Source organism: Scyliorhinus canicula, chromosome 12 (genome assembly GCF_902713615.1).
Source record: "Scyliorhinus canicula chromosome 12, sScyCan1.1, whole genome shotgun sequence".
In the NCBI taxonomy this organism is placed as follows: Eukaryota; Metazoa; Chordata; class Chondrichthyes; order Carcharhiniformes; family Scyliorhinidae; genus Scyliorhinus; species Scyliorhinus canicula.
In genome coordinates this window covers 125,026,160-125,041,246 of record NC_052157.1, presented here as the reverse complement: position 1 = coordinate 125,041,246, position 15,087 = coordinate 125,026,160, and the positions used below count along the sequence as shown (strand labels likewise).

General features: G+C 47.6%; 1 protein-coding gene across 1 annotated transcript in view; it reads right to left on the bottom strand.

The window, feature by feature from the left end:
* Positions 1–13,788, bottom strand: part of caln1 (calneuron 1) — a 482,787-nt gene extending 468,999 nt beyond the window's left edge. Inside the window, exons 1-2 of the mRNA XM_038814049.1 lie at positions 13,613–13,788; positions 13,048–13,176 (exon numbers count right to left, since the gene is read on the bottom strand). Of these exons, the coding sequence (XP_038669977.1) occupies positions 13,048–13,165 (118 nt within the window). The 5' untranslated portion in view covers positions 13,166–13,176; positions 13,613–13,788. The remainder of the gene's footprint in view (positions 1–13,047; positions 13,177–13,612) is intronic.
* Between the last annotated feature and the right edge of the window lie 1,299 nt (positions 13,789–15,087).

Here is a 15,087-nt window from a genome sequence, read left to right as displayed (position 1 = left end):
CAATGTCCGGAGACTTTTGAATATTATTATGATGCCCTCAGAGGGAGGGGCGGGGGCGGAGGTGGTAACAGCGATGGACGCAGAGAAAGCCTTTGGCCGGGTGGAGTGGGAGTACCTGTGGGAAACGCTGGGGAGGTTCGGGTTTGGTGAGGGCTTTATTGCCTGGGTGAAATTGCTGTACCAGACGCCGGGGTACTTCAAGTTTCACCGAGGAGCGAGGCAGAGGTGTCCCCTCTCCCCGTTACTATTTGCCCTAGGTATAGAACCACTAGCTATGGTGCTGAGCTGAGAGCCTCGAGGAACTGGCGGGGACTGGTTCAGGGGGAGGGGGGGGGGTGTGGAACATCGGGTCTCGCTATATGCGGATGATTTGCTCCTGTACATTTCGGACCCTGTAGAGGGGATCGGGGAGGTTCTGCGGATCCTGAGAGATTTGGTAGTTTTTCAGGGTATAAACTGAACAAAGGAAAGAGCGAGTTGTTTGTGATCCAGGCCAAGGGCAGGAGGAGAGACTGAAAGAGCTGCCGCTCAGGGTGGTAGAGAAAAGTTTTTATTACCTGGGTATACAGGTGGCCAGGAAATGGGATGCCCTGCACAGGCTCAACCTGACCCGGTTGGTGGAGCAAATGGAAGGGGACTTTAAAAGGTGGGACATGCTCCCACTGTCATTGGCAGGGAGGGTGCAGACCATGAAAATGACTGTCCTCCCCAGATTTTTGTTTGTCTTTCAGTGCCTCCCCATCTTCAACCCTAAGGCCTTTTTTAAGCGGGTGAGTGGGATCATTACGGGCTTTGTGTGGGCCAGCAAGACCCCGCAAATAAGGAGATTGCTGTTGGAGCGCAGTTGGGGGGTGGGGGGGGGTTGGCGCTGCCAAACTTTCGCAACCACTACTGGGCAGCCAATATAGCTATGATTGGGAAGTGGCCGATTGGGGGGGGGTGGGGGGATTGGGAGGGGGGCAGCGTGGGAGCTGCCGGAGGCGGTGTCATGTAAAGGTACTAGTCTGGGAGCTTTGATAAGGGCTCCTGTGTTGTTCTCGCCGACCCGTTACTCCACAAGTCCGGTGGTGGTGGCGACGCTGAGGATCTGGGGACAGTGGAGGAGGTACAAGAAGGTGGAGGAAGCGTCGGTCTGGATCCCGATATGCAACAACCACAGGTTTGTCCCGGGTAGGATGGATGGTGGGTTCCGGAGCTGGCAGAGGACAGGCATCAGAAGGATGGGAGATCTGTTCATAGACGGAAGCTTTCCCAGTTTGAAGGCGCTAGATGACAAATTTAATCTGCCACCAGGAAACGCCTTTAAATAATTGCAAGTACGAGCCTTCCTGAAAAAACAGGTAGTGGCCTTTCCGACGCTGCCGCCACTGAGGATGCAGGACAGGGTGGTCTCCGGCACCTGGGTGGGGGAGGGGAGGGTGTCGGATATCTAACAGGAACTACAGGAGGCGGAGGAAACCCCAGTGGAGGAGCTCAAGGGCAAGTGGGAGGAGGAGCTAGGTGAGGAGTTGGAAGCGGGTCCTGGGCAGGGTTAATTCCTCCTCATCATGTGCCACGCTCAGTCTAATTCAATTTAAGGTGGTCCACCGGGCACACATGACGGCAGCGAGAATGAGCAAGTTTTTTGGGGTAGAAGACAGTTGTATGAGGTGCAAGGGCAGCCCTGAAAACCATGTCCACATGTTTTGGGCAAGCCCGGAGCTTATAGAGTTCTGGCAAGGGTTTGCGAGTGCAATGTCCAAGGTGCTTAACACACGGGTGGTGCCGAGTGCAGAGATAGCGATCTGTGGAGTGTCAGAAGACCCGGGAGTTCAGGGGGGGAAAGTGGCCGACGTCTTGGCCTTTGCCTCCCTGTAGCCCGGAGACGGATTTTAGTAATGTGGAGGGACTCGAAGCCCCCGAGTGTAGAGACTTGGGTTAACGACATGGCTGGGTTTCTCAGCCTCGAGAAATAAAGTTTGCCTTAAGAGGGTCTACGCTAGGGTTCCCTCGGAGGTGGCAGCCGTTCGTTGACTTTCTCGGGGAAAATTAAAATGTCAGCCGCAGCAGCAATCCGTCGGGGCGGGGGGGGGGGGGGGGGGGGGGTGCGGTGAGTGCTTCATTGGGATGGTGTGGGAAGACTGGGTCGCATGGGGTAATGTCTATTTAATTGTTATTGTATATTCTCTTTTTACACTGTGTTAATGTTCATTCTAGTTTATTTTGTTATTATTGTTACTACTGTTTTATTATGAAAAATTCTGCAAAACCTTAATAAAAATACTTTTTTTAAAAAGTTGTGGATCAGGTGAACTCCATGATACACTTTGGGGTTCTCTAAACCCTGGCCCATAACAATTTGTTGATGCACCGCTCTCAATGTACTCTGTTGATTATTCTTTTGTCTACTATGTACGTACTAAGTACGTTCCCTTGACCGCAGAAAAATACTTTTCACTGTACTTCAGTACATGTGACAATAAATATCAATCAATCTACCACCTTAAGGATTCGCTTCCTCCATTGCCGGTGCACAGTGTGTACCATCAACAAGATGCTCTAAAACAATACGCCGAGCCTCCTTTGACAGCACATTTCAAACCCATGTCCTCTGCAATTTAGAAGGACAAAGGTATCAGATGCATGATCGTTCGCCTCCAAGACACGCACCATTCTGACTTGGAAATATATTACTTTCCCAAGGACTATTAGGGATGGGAAACAAATGATGGATAAAAGCAAATTACTGCGGATGATGGAATCTGAAACCAAAGAGAAAATGCTGGTTTATCTCAGCAGGTCTGGCAGCATCTGTATGGAGAGACCCTTTGTCAAAGGGTCATCTAGACTCGAAACGTTAGCTCTTTTCTCTCCCTACAAATGCTCCCAGACCAGCTGAGATTTTCCAGCATTTTCTCTTTGGGAACAAATGATGGCCTGGCCAGTAAGGCTCACATCCCATAAATGAAAAAAATAAGTTACTTGGAACTGGCTGAGGAGATGCTATGAGGTGATGTGTTGGCAAAAACGTGACTGAGATTTGTCATCAGATTCACCAAAACGTGCAAAGACAGTCAACCATGTGCCATAAACTACCAAAGTCATCACTGACCTCAACTCTTATATCATATTACACTTCCATAGGATAACTCACCAGTCAGCACATTTCACTTCAAACCAATTCTTTGAATATATAATTTTCATTAGAAATGCTAAAGAGGCAGCACGGTGGCACAGTGGTTAGCACTACTTCCTCACAGCGCCAGGGACCCGGGTTCAACTCCGGCCTTGGGTGACTGTGGGGAGTGTGCACATTCTCCCCATGTCTGCGTGGGTTTCCTCCGGGTACTCTGGTTTCCTCCCGCAGTCCAAAGATTCTCAGGTTAGGTGGATTGGCCATGATTAATTGTTCCTTAATGTCCAAAGGATTGTGTGGGGTTACGGGGTAATGTGCATAGGTAGGGTGCTCTTTCAGAGGGTCTGTGCAGACTCGATGGGCTGAATGGCCTCCTTCTGCACTGTAGGGATTCTATGATATGATTTTATGAAAAGGGAATTTCAGGACCTAAAGAACTCCTCGTGCTCAATGTGGGAGTTCAGGGACGCGAATGATGCCCCTGACTCCTTCATGTGCGGGAAGTGTGTCCAGCCGCAGCTCCTGTTAGACCACGAGATGGCTCTGGAGCTGCGGATGGACTCACTTTGGAGCATCCGTGATGCTGAGGAGGTCGTGGATAGCACGTTCAGTGAGTTGGTCACACTGCAGATTAGGATTGGTGAGGGAGACAGGGAATGGGTGACCAAAAGGCAGAGAAAGAGGAGGAAGGCAGTGCAGGTGTCCCCTGCGGTCATCTCCCTCCAAAACAGGTATACCGTTTTGGATACTGTTGGGGGAGATGACTCACCAGGGGAAGGCAGTAGTAGCCAGGCTCATGGCACCGTGGCTGGCTCTGCTGCACAGAAAGGCGGGAAAAAGACTGGCAGGGCTATAGTCATAGGGGATTCAATCATAAAGGGAGTAGACAGGCGATTCTGTGGTCGAAAACGAGACTCCCGAATGGTATGTTGCCTCCCGGGTGCACGGGTCAGGGATGTCTCAGATCGGCTGCAGGACATACTGAAGGGGGAGGGTGAACAGCCAGTTGTCGTGGTGCATATAGGCACCAACGATATAGGTAAAAAACTGGATGAGGTCCTCCAATCAGAATTTAGGTAGTTAGCAGATAAGTTAAAAAGTAGGACCTCAAAGGTAGTAATCTCAGGATTGCTATCAGTGCCACGAAACAGTCAGAGTAGAAATTTAAGAATAGTCAGAATGAATACGTGGCTTGAGAGATGGTGCAGGAGGGAGGGGTTCAGATTTTTGGGACATTGGAACCGGTTATGGAGGCGGTGGGACCATTACAAATCGGATGGTCTACACCTGGGCAGGACTGGAACCAATGTCCTCGGGGGTGCTTTTGCTAACGCTGTTGGGGAGGTTTTAAACTAATGTGGCAGGGGGATGGGAACCAGATTAGGAAGTTAGAGGGCAGTAAAGAAGCAGCAACTAAAGCCAGTAAGGTACTGGATAATAAACTCAATGTAACTAAGGGGAAGAGTAGACAGGGAAGAGATGATAATCGCAAAGGGACAGGTGGTCTGAGGTGCATTTGTTTTAATGCGAGAAGTGTAGCAGGTAAGGCAGATGAATTTAGGGCTTGGATTAGTACCTGGGAATATGATGTTATTGGTATTACTGAGACTTGGTTGAGGGATGGGCAAGACTGACAACTAAATATCCCAGGGTATAGATGCTTCAGGAGGGATAGAGAGGGAGGTAAAAGGGGTGGAGGAGTTGCATTACTGGTCAGAGATTATATCACAGCTGTGATTAAGGAGGCACAATGGAGGATTCGAGCACTGAGGAAATATGGATAGAGCTAAGAAATAGGAAGGGTGCAGAAACATTGTTGGCACTTTACTATAGGCTTCCCAAAAGCGAGCATGAAGTAGAGGTACAAATATGTAGATAGATTATAGAACAATGTAGGAGCAATAGGGTGGTTATGATGGGAGATTTTAACTTCCCCAACATTGAATGGGACTCATGTAGCGTTGGAGGTGTGGATGGAGCAGAATTTGTAAGGAGCATCCAGGAGAGTTTTTTAGAGCAGTATGTAAATAGTCCAACTCGGGAAGGGGCCATACTGGACCTGGTATTGGGGAATGATCCCGGCCAGGTGGCTGACGTTTCAGTCGGCGATTACTTTGGGAATAGCGATCACAATTCCATAAGTTTTAGAATACTCATGGACAAAGACGAGAGTGAGTGGTCCTAAAGGAAGAGTGCTAAATTGGGGAAAGGCCAACTATAACAAAATTCGGCAGGAGCTCGGGAATGTGGATTGGAAGCAGCTGTTTAAGGGTAAATCCACATTTGAAATGTGGGAGTCTTTTAAGGAAGGGTTGATTAGAGTGCAGGATAGACACATTCCTGTGAAAATGAGAGATAGAAATGACAAGATTAGGGAACCATGGATGATGGGTGGAATTGTGAGACTAGCAAAGATGAAAAAGGAAGCATACATAAGGTCGAGGCGACTCAAAACAGATGAAGCTTTGGAGGAATATCGGGAAAGTAGGACAAATCTCAAACGCGCAATAAAGCGGGCTAAAAGGGGTCATGAAATATCTTTGGCTAACAGGGTTAAGGAAAATCCCAAAGCCTTTTATTCGTATATAAGGAGCAAGAGGGTAACTAGAGAAAGGTTTGGCCCACTCAAAGACAAAAGAGGGAATTTATGCATGGACTCAGAGGAAATGAGTGAGATTCTTAATGAGTACTTTGCATCGGTATTCACCAAGGAGAGGGACATGATGGATGTTGAGGCTAGGGATGGATGTTTAAATACTCTAGGTCATGTCGGCATAAGGAGGGGAGGTTTTGGGTATTCTAAAAGGCATTAAGGTGGACAAGTCCCCAGGACCGGATGGGATCTATCCCCGGTTACTGAGGGAAGCGAGGGACGAAGTAGCTGGGGCCTTAACAGATATCTTTGCAGCATCCTTGAGGTCCCGGAGGACTGGAGAATTGCTAATGTTGTCCCTTTGTTTAAGAAGGGTTGCAGGGATAATCCAGGGAATTATAGACCTGTGAGCTTGACGTCAGTGGTAGGCAAACTGTTGAAGAAGATACTGAGGGATAGGATCTATTCACATTTGAAAGAAAATAGACTTATCAGTGATAGGCAGCATGGTTTTGTGCAGGGAAGGTCATGTCTTACAAACCTAATAGAATTCTTTGAGGAAGTGACAAACTTAATTGATGAGGGAAGGGCTGTAGATGTCATATACATGGACTTCAGTAAAGCATTTGATAAAGTTTCCCATGGCAGATTGATGGAAAAAGTGAAGTCGTATGGGGTTCAGGGTGTACTAGCTCGATGGATAAAGAACTGGCTGGGCAACAGGAGACAGAGAGTAGTGGTGGAAGGGAATGTCTCAAAATGGAGAAAGGTGACTAGTGGTGTTCCACAGGGATCCGTGCTCGGACCACTGTTGTTTGCGATATACATAAATGATCTGGACGAAGGCATAAGTGGTCTGATGAGTAAGTTTGCAGATGATACTAAGATTGGTGGAGTTGCAGATAGCGAGGCGGACTGTCAGAGAATACAGCAAAATATAGATAGATTGGCGAGTTGGGCAGAGAAATGGCAGATGGCGTTCAATCCAGGCAAATGCGAGGTGATGCATTTTGGAAGATCTAACTCAAGAGCAGACTATATGGTCAATGGAAGAGTCCTGGGGAAAATTGATGCACAGAGAGATCTGGGAGTTCAGGTCCATTGTACCCTGAAGGTGGCAACGCAGGTCGATAGAGTGGTCAAGAAGGCATACAGCATGCTTGCTTTCATCGGACGGGGTATTGAGTACAAGAGTCGGCAGGTCGTGTTACAGTTGTATCGGACTTTGGTTAGGCCACATTTGGAATACTGCGTGCAGTTCTGGTCGCCACATTACCAGAAGGATGTGGATGCTTTAGCGAGGGTGCAGAAGAGGTTCACCACGACGTTGCCTGGTATGGAGGGTGCTAGCTATGAAGAAAGATTGAGTAGATTAGGATTGTTTTCGTTCGAAAGACGGAGGTTGAGGGGAGACCTGATTGAGGTCTACAAAATTATGAGAGGTATGGACAGGGTGGATAGCAACAAGCTTTTTTCAAGAGCAGGGGTGTCAATTACAAGGGGTCATGATTTCAAGATGAGAGGGGAAAAGTTTAAGAGAGATGTGCGTGGAAAGTTTTTTACGCAGAGGGTGGTGGGAGCCTGGAATGCTTTGCCAGCGGAGGTGGTAGAGGCGGGCACGATAGCATCATTTAAGATGCATCTGGACAGATATATGAACGGGCGGGGAACAGAGGGAAGTAGATCCTTGGAAAATAGGCGACAGGTTTAGATAAAGGATCTGGATCGGCGCAGGCAGGGAGGGCCGAAGGGCCTGTTCCTGTGCTGTAATTTTCTTTGTTTGTTCTTTGTCTTCGTTAAATTAGTTAATTGCAGAGTCCTACCATGGAACTCACCTCAAAGGGAGCGCAAGTTGTAATACAGGGTTGATGCCTGTATCTGATCCTTCCTGCAAAGTTTATGGGAATGGAGTCTGCATAATCCTGGTGTTTTGTTTCTTCCAAAGGTTATTCTACTGCATGTGACAATTAATTCAAATCTGATTTATCATTTCCACTCTTTGTTCAAATAAGCTCCCTTACTTAAATAAATCCTTTGTCGAACAATTTCCATTATATTGTGCGAGCTCATCTGAGTCGGTAACAATTTCACCTAAGAGGTTGAAGGGGAGAAATTATTTTGTGCAGCGTTCTTTCCTGGGTTCCCTGAGGGCGGGCAGTACAACATGCCGAAACCACATGGCCATGCTGCCAGACACTAACTTCCTCTCCTGTGTGTTCAAGTCTCACTCCAGGACTTGAGTGGATGCTTTAATCTGACACGTCAATGCAATATTGAGGGAGTGCTGCACCATAAGAGGAACTGTCTTCAGAGGAGGCATTCAAATAAGGCTCTGTTTTGCCATTTCAAACATTCCGTTATAAAATGGATTGTAAAACCAACAGGGATCATAAATTATTCCAAACAATTTAAAATGATAAACTGAGGAGCATTTTGAGGCAGTGGAATCATTTTCATTGGAGCAGAAGCGACTAAAGGAGATGGGAATTTAAAGAAAGAAAATTAAAAGGATTTGGGTGAACAGTGAAAGAATATTCCCTCTGATTAGAGAATTAACAAAGAACAAAGAGACAAAGAAAATTACAGCCCAGGAACAGGCCCTTCGGCCCTCCCAGCCTGCGCCGATCCAGATCCTTTATCTAAACCTGTCGCCTATTTTCCAAGGATCTACTTCCCTCTGTTCCCCGCCCCTTCATATATCTGTCCAGATGCATCTTAAATGATGCTATCGAGCACGCCTCTATCACCTCCGCTGGCAAAGCATTCCAGGCACCCACCACCCTCTGCGTAAAAAACCTTCCACGCACATCTCCCTTAAACTTTCCCTCTCTCACCTTGAAATTGTGACCCCTTGTAATTGAACCCCCACTCTTGGAAAAAGCTTGTTGCTATCCACCCTGTCCATACCTCTCATAATTTTGTAGACCTCAATCAAGTCCCCCCTCAACCTCCGTCTTTCCAACGAAAACAATCCTAATCTACTCAAACTTTCTTCATAGCTAGCACCCTCCATACCAGGTAATCATCCTGGTGAATCCCCTCTGCACCCTCTCTAAAGCATCCACATCCTTCTGGTAATGTGGCGACCAGACCTGCATGCAGTGTTCCAAATGAGGCCTAACCAAAGTCCTATGCAACTGTAACATGACCTGCCGACTCTTGTACTCAATACCCCCTCCGATGAAGGCAAGCATGCTGTATGCCTACTTGACCACTCTATCGACCTGCGTTGCCACCTTCAGGGTACAATGGACCTGAACTCCCAGATCTCTCTGGACATCAATTTTCCCCAGGACTCTTCCATTGACCATATAGTCCGCTCTTGAATTAGATCTTCCAAAATGCGTCACCTCACCTTTGCCTGGATTGAACTCCATCTGCCATTTCTCTGCCCAATTCTCCAATCTATCTATATTTTGCTGTATTCTCTGACAGTCCTCCTCGCTATCTGCAACTCCACCAATCTTAGTATCATCTGCAAACTTGCTAATCAGACCACCTATACCTTCCTCCAGATCATTTATGTATATCACAAACAACAGTGGTCCGAGCACGGATCCCTGTGGAACACCACTAGTCACCTTTCTCCATTTTGAGACACTCCCTTCCACCACTACTCTCTGTCTCCTGTTGCCCAGCCAGTTCTTTATCCATCTAGCTAATACACCCTGAACCTCATACGACTTCACTTTTTTCATCAACCTGCCATGGGAAACTTTATCATACGCCTAACTGAAGTCCATGCAGATGACATCTACAGTCCTTTCCTCATCAATTAACTTTGTCACTTCCTCAAAGAATTCTATTAGGTTTGTAAGACATGACCTTCCCTGCACAAAAGCATGCTGCCTATCACTGATAAGTCTATTTTCTTTCAAATGTGAATAGATCCTATCCCTCAGTATCTTCTTCAACAGTTTGCCTACCACTGACGTCAAGCTCACAGGTCTATTATTCCCTGGATTATCCCTGTTACCCTTCTTAAACAAAGGGACAACATTAGCAATTCTCCAGTCCTCCGGGACCTCACCCGTGCTCAAGGATGCTGCAAAGATATCTGTTAAGGCCCCAGCTATTTCGTCCCTCGCTTCCCTCAGTAACCGGGGATAGATCCCATCCGGTCCTGGGGAGTTGTCCACCTTAATGCCTTTTAGAATACCCAAAACTTCCCCTTCCTTATGCTGACTTGACTTAGAGTATTTAAACATCCATCCCTAGCCTCAACATCCGTCATGTCCCTCTCCTTGGCGAATACCGATGCAAAGTACTCATTTAGAATCTCACCCATTTCCTCTGACTCCACGCATAAATTCCCTCTTTTGTCTTTGAGTGGGCCAATCCTTTCTCTAGTTACCTTCTTGCTCCTTACATACGAATAAAAGGCTTTGGGATTTTCCTTAACCCTGTTAGCCAAAGATATTTCATGACCCCTTTTAGCCCTCTTTATCGCGCGTTTGAGATTGTCCTACTTTCCCGATATTCCTCCAAAGATTCATCAGTTTTGAGTCGCCTCGATCTTATGTATGCTTCCTTTTTCATCTTAGCTAGTCTCACAATTCCACCCGTCATCCATGGTTCCCTAATCTTGCCATTTCTTGGTGGCAAAGGATCTTCAATTAAAAAAATAAGGAGAGAAATTAAGAGAGAAATTGATGGAATGCCTTGCTGTAGAAAGTAGATTGCATTGTTCAAGGAAAAAGTGGATAATCATTTGAAATAGAGCAATGTACAAAGCTGTGGCAAGAGAACAGGGCAGTGGCATTGACTATGGGTTTTTGTAGCGAGGATTTGGTACAGATGGGACAAATGGCCTTCTTCTGCACTATAAATCGCAATGGTTTTATATGGTGCATAATGTAAGGAGCTTACCTCTGTATTTGGCTGCACTTTACCTGACCTGCCAGTATTTGATAGAGGTAGTTAATAGATTGAAATGGAAAAATGCTTCATTCATCAACACTGATATTGCTGATTTGACAGTGCCAAAATTCACTTATACACATAATATACTTTTACTTCTATCATTTGAGGTTAGCTGGGACTGTAGCTGTGGATGGTCCCACTTTTTAACAGCTTCCTAGATGCCTGGCTTTTGTTTCTTTTTTAATTTAAGCATAAGCTCTTGACATGCAATAAATACACGTTTCCAAACAGTGAAATAATACTTTTTCCCCAATACAGCAACTCACATTAAATTAATTAAACCACCTTAATAAAATGCCTTGCAATTTTAAAACCATTCTTTTTCCTCATTGAAAGGCACAGGGGCACAATGGTTAGCACTGCTGCCTCACAGCACCAGGGGCACTGGTTCAATTCTTGCTTTGGGTGACTGTGTGGAGTTTGCTTTGTCCCCGTGTCTGCGTGGAGTGTCTGCCTACAGTTGAAAGATGTGCAGCTTAGGTGGATTGGCCAGGCTAAACTGCCCCTTAGTGTGCAGGGATGTGTCGGTTAGGTGAAAGGATTATGGGAAAAGGGTGGGGAAGTGGGCTTGGGTGGAGTACTCTTTCAGGGGGTTGGTGCAGACTCGATGGGCCGAATGGCCTCCTTCTGCACTGTAGGGACTCTGGGATTCTGTGAAAGCTTAATTAGACTGGAAATGCCATTTCAGCAACTACTCCTCAGAGATTGTCACATAGGTAAAGAGCAAAAAAAGAATCACTGCTTGGTAGAATTGAAGGGGCTGGTTTAGCACACTGGGCTAAATTGCTGGATTTTAAAAAGCAGACCAAGGCAGGCCAGCAGCACGGTTCAATTCCTGTACCAGCCTCCCCGAACGGGCGCCGGAATGTGGCGACTAGGGGCTTTTCACAGTAACTTCATTTGAAGCCTACTTGTAACAATAAACGATCTTTCATTTTCATTTTTCATGTTTATATGTCTGTTTACTCATCTATCTGGATTCCAGAAATATGGCAGGCACAGGAACAGGCCCTTTGCCCCATCAAGTCACTGTTGTTCTTCTCCAGGAGCCAACCAGTTGCTCGCCATATCCTTTCACGCATTGATAGATCAGCAGGTGCCGAAAATGGACGGCGCATCCACTTCTAGCATGTGAAGATTTGCCCCAACTCTGACGAGCTAACAACGTTTTGTAGATTGAAATAGTTTGGGGGGGAAATAAATCAAAACAGTGCATACAATTATCACACTGCATTCTCCAAAAGAAAACCTCTAGACTGCAAGCTCTTCAAAGGGTCGAGGGTAAAAATTAATTCAAAGGTTTTTTTTTAAACAAGCCGGATAAATACTTTAAAAAGTTTATCTCCGCGTGAAAAATAAGTACGGGAAGGAAAATTATTTTCGAAGGCTAAATCAAAAATGTATTATTCAGTAGTTCAGACACTGCCCTTTTCTCAGCCGAGGGATTTCCTAAAGTCGAAAATAATGAGGAGTGACTAACGCTATCTTAATTAACACTGACCTTATTACATCTGAAAATAAGTGCACGCTAAAAGTCTGCTGAGACCCACACAGAGAGAAGATCGGGTTAGCTCTTAGGAATTCGCTGCAAAGGTAGTCGATGTAATATTTCAATACCTGTCGCTCCCATTGTATCCAAGTTAAATAAGAGTCCCAGTATTGTTAAAGAAATTCACTTGTGGGTGGGCACAGACCTAAACAATAGCTTTTCCCTGGAATAGTTTCTGTTTAAAATTGCAGAAAAATGGAAGCTATTTCTAAGTAATTTGTCAACTCACCCAATGGGATTAAGGAATACAAATTGGTACATTCTAAAAACAAAACCCACAGGATTTCTGTTGAGGTCTTAAACAGAAACATACTTATCGAGTTGAAGATTCAGTATTTGGTAGGAATGGACTGAGGGACGAGGTAATATTTGCCTTTGCAGCATTCCAGCTGCTGTCTCTATCTCTCCGGAGCCCTGTTCCCTGCGCTCGTTTCACTAAAAGGTGTTGGTGAATTGACCCTTTAGTGGGCAGACTGTCCATTTTGTGCATCTGGCTGTGCACCAGAAAGTTGACTGCGATCCACATGGAGAGGTCAAGCTGCTCCCTGTTGCACTCCCCACAAGTTTTATTGGAATTGCTGCGACTGTACAACACAGAGACAGACAGGTCTGTGGCGCTCATTTGCCTCCCCCGGGGATTCCTGTGGTCTGGTCCAGTCCTTCACTGATATTGACCAGTTTTTGTTTTTTTTCCCCCTGTTGTTGGTGTTTGTGAATTTCCACTGTGTCAGCCGCAGAGCGGACTCTGACTCCGCTGTTTGTGTGTGTGTGTGTGTGTTTGCTGTTGTGTTAACCCGGGAGCAGTGTTGTACCCGAGCTCGTTGCAACAATGATAACAAGTGCAGCCCGAAGAGACGGTCCCCTTACCCTCCAGCTCTTCTTCGGAGATGTTGGCCAACTGTTCGATCTCGCTGCCGTCCGACAGTGAGCCGCTCAGATACTTCCCTTTGTACAGGAGGCCGGTGTGCACGGGATGAAAAGGCATCTTCTCCCTCCCTGTGTGTGAGAAAGAAGCGGGAATGAACTCGGGGTGGTGGTGGCGAGGGGTGGGGGCTGGACTAAGTCGCTGGTCCCTCTCGCACTTTGCAGTTTCGGCACCTCAACACTGCAATTCGGCTACCTGCAACAGAAAGGGGATGGGGAAAGTGGTCGAGACGCTTCTAACGTCTGGCACCATGGGGAGAAGGGGGGGGGGGGGGGGGACCATTCCAGGGAAACCTGATGGAAACTGCTCCCTCTTGTTGGGGGAGATCAGAGCTCCCACTTTGTGCACAGCTTTTGCAAAGAAGCTAAACTGCCCCGTTTGATCATCTCTGTAACTATCAGCAGCATTAACCCCACCCCACCCCCAGCCCCCTAATGCCCTCCCACTCAAAACCAGCCACTCCATTCTTCACTGTGAAGGTCAAATCCCGGATTCAGCCCCACTTACCTGCTCTGCTGCTGCCGGTGTGTCTGCTGTAATCCGGAGGAAAGATGCCTCTCGCCTTCCTGCCTTTCCCCCCTCCTCCCGGTGCGCTGGCCAGTGGCCGGAGCAGCGCCTTCCCTCCGGGGAGTGAGTGGCAAAGTCACCTTTGACTAGAGGAGCTGGAGGAGGAGGTGAGTGTGGCTGGGGTGACGGGGGGGGGGGGGGGGGGGGGGGACTCTGTGCCCGGGCTGGGGCGGTCACTGGGGAGCTGGGGGCCGCTTCACTTCACCATTTCCAATGCCCAGGGGCGGCAGGTCCATTCGCTTCACACTGGCAGCGGGCAGGCGACTGCCGCCGGCGTGTTTACTGGAGCCATCCGCAAAGTTGGTGTTGGTGCGGAAGGCGCGGCGCTGCCGCACATCGGGGCAGCTTTGGGAAGGAGGGAGCTTCCCGCTCCGACCTGCCAGCTCAGAAATGTTGGGAGTCTTTTTAAAGGGGCGACTTTTATCTGTGTGCCTGGGGGTTTCAGCACCAGCTTGTGCGCATGCCTTGCACAAGGGTGAATTAAAGAGTTGTCACATCCAAGCATGGGGGTTCTCTCTGGTAGCTTTTAATCCTTGTGTAAATGACAATGTCTACAGGATATGCCAGTGATTGTTCATACCTGTTCATTGGCACCGTCCCCTTAACGCACATCAACAGCTAAGCTTGACTTATGGAGCACGATACATGGAATTATAATTGTAAAATTAACCCTCGTTAATATTGCCAGCACGTTCACTGATTCTCAGTGATGGCAACAGGACCCCCCCCCCCCCCCCCCCCCCCCACTCCTCACGACTCTGGTTTACCCTAAATGCTATTAAAAACATAGGACAGCAGTCAGCCATTCAGCCCCTCTAGCCTGTTCTGCTACTTAGTGAGCTCATGGCTGGTTGGTACCTTAACTTCATCCAGCTACATTCGTCCACTGGAGAGAGTGCAAAGGAGATTCACCTGGATTTTCCCCGGGCTGGAGCATTTCATAAAATCCCTACAGGGCTGAGGAGCCCGTTCGGCCCATCGAGCCTGCCCCCCCCCCCACCCCCCCCCCCCCCCCATCCTATCCCAATAACCCCTTAACCTAACCTACACATTGGACACTAAGGGCAATGTAGCACGACCAATCCACCTAAGCTGCACATCTTTGTATTGTAGGAGGAAACCGGAGCACCCGGAGGAAACCCACGCAGACACGGGCTGAACACACAAACTCCACACAGTCACCCAAGGTCAGAATCGAACCCAAGTCCTTGACACCGTGCAGCAACAGTGCTAACCACTGTTCCACCGTGCTGTTCAATTACAAAGAGAGGCTGGTTAGGCTGGGGCTGTTTCCATGAGAGCAGAGAAGGGTGAGGGGGGACCTGATTGAGGTGTACAAAACTATGAGGGACATAGGGTAGATAGGGAACGAATGTAGTAGAGTGGTCAACAACCAGGAGGCATAGTTTTAAGGC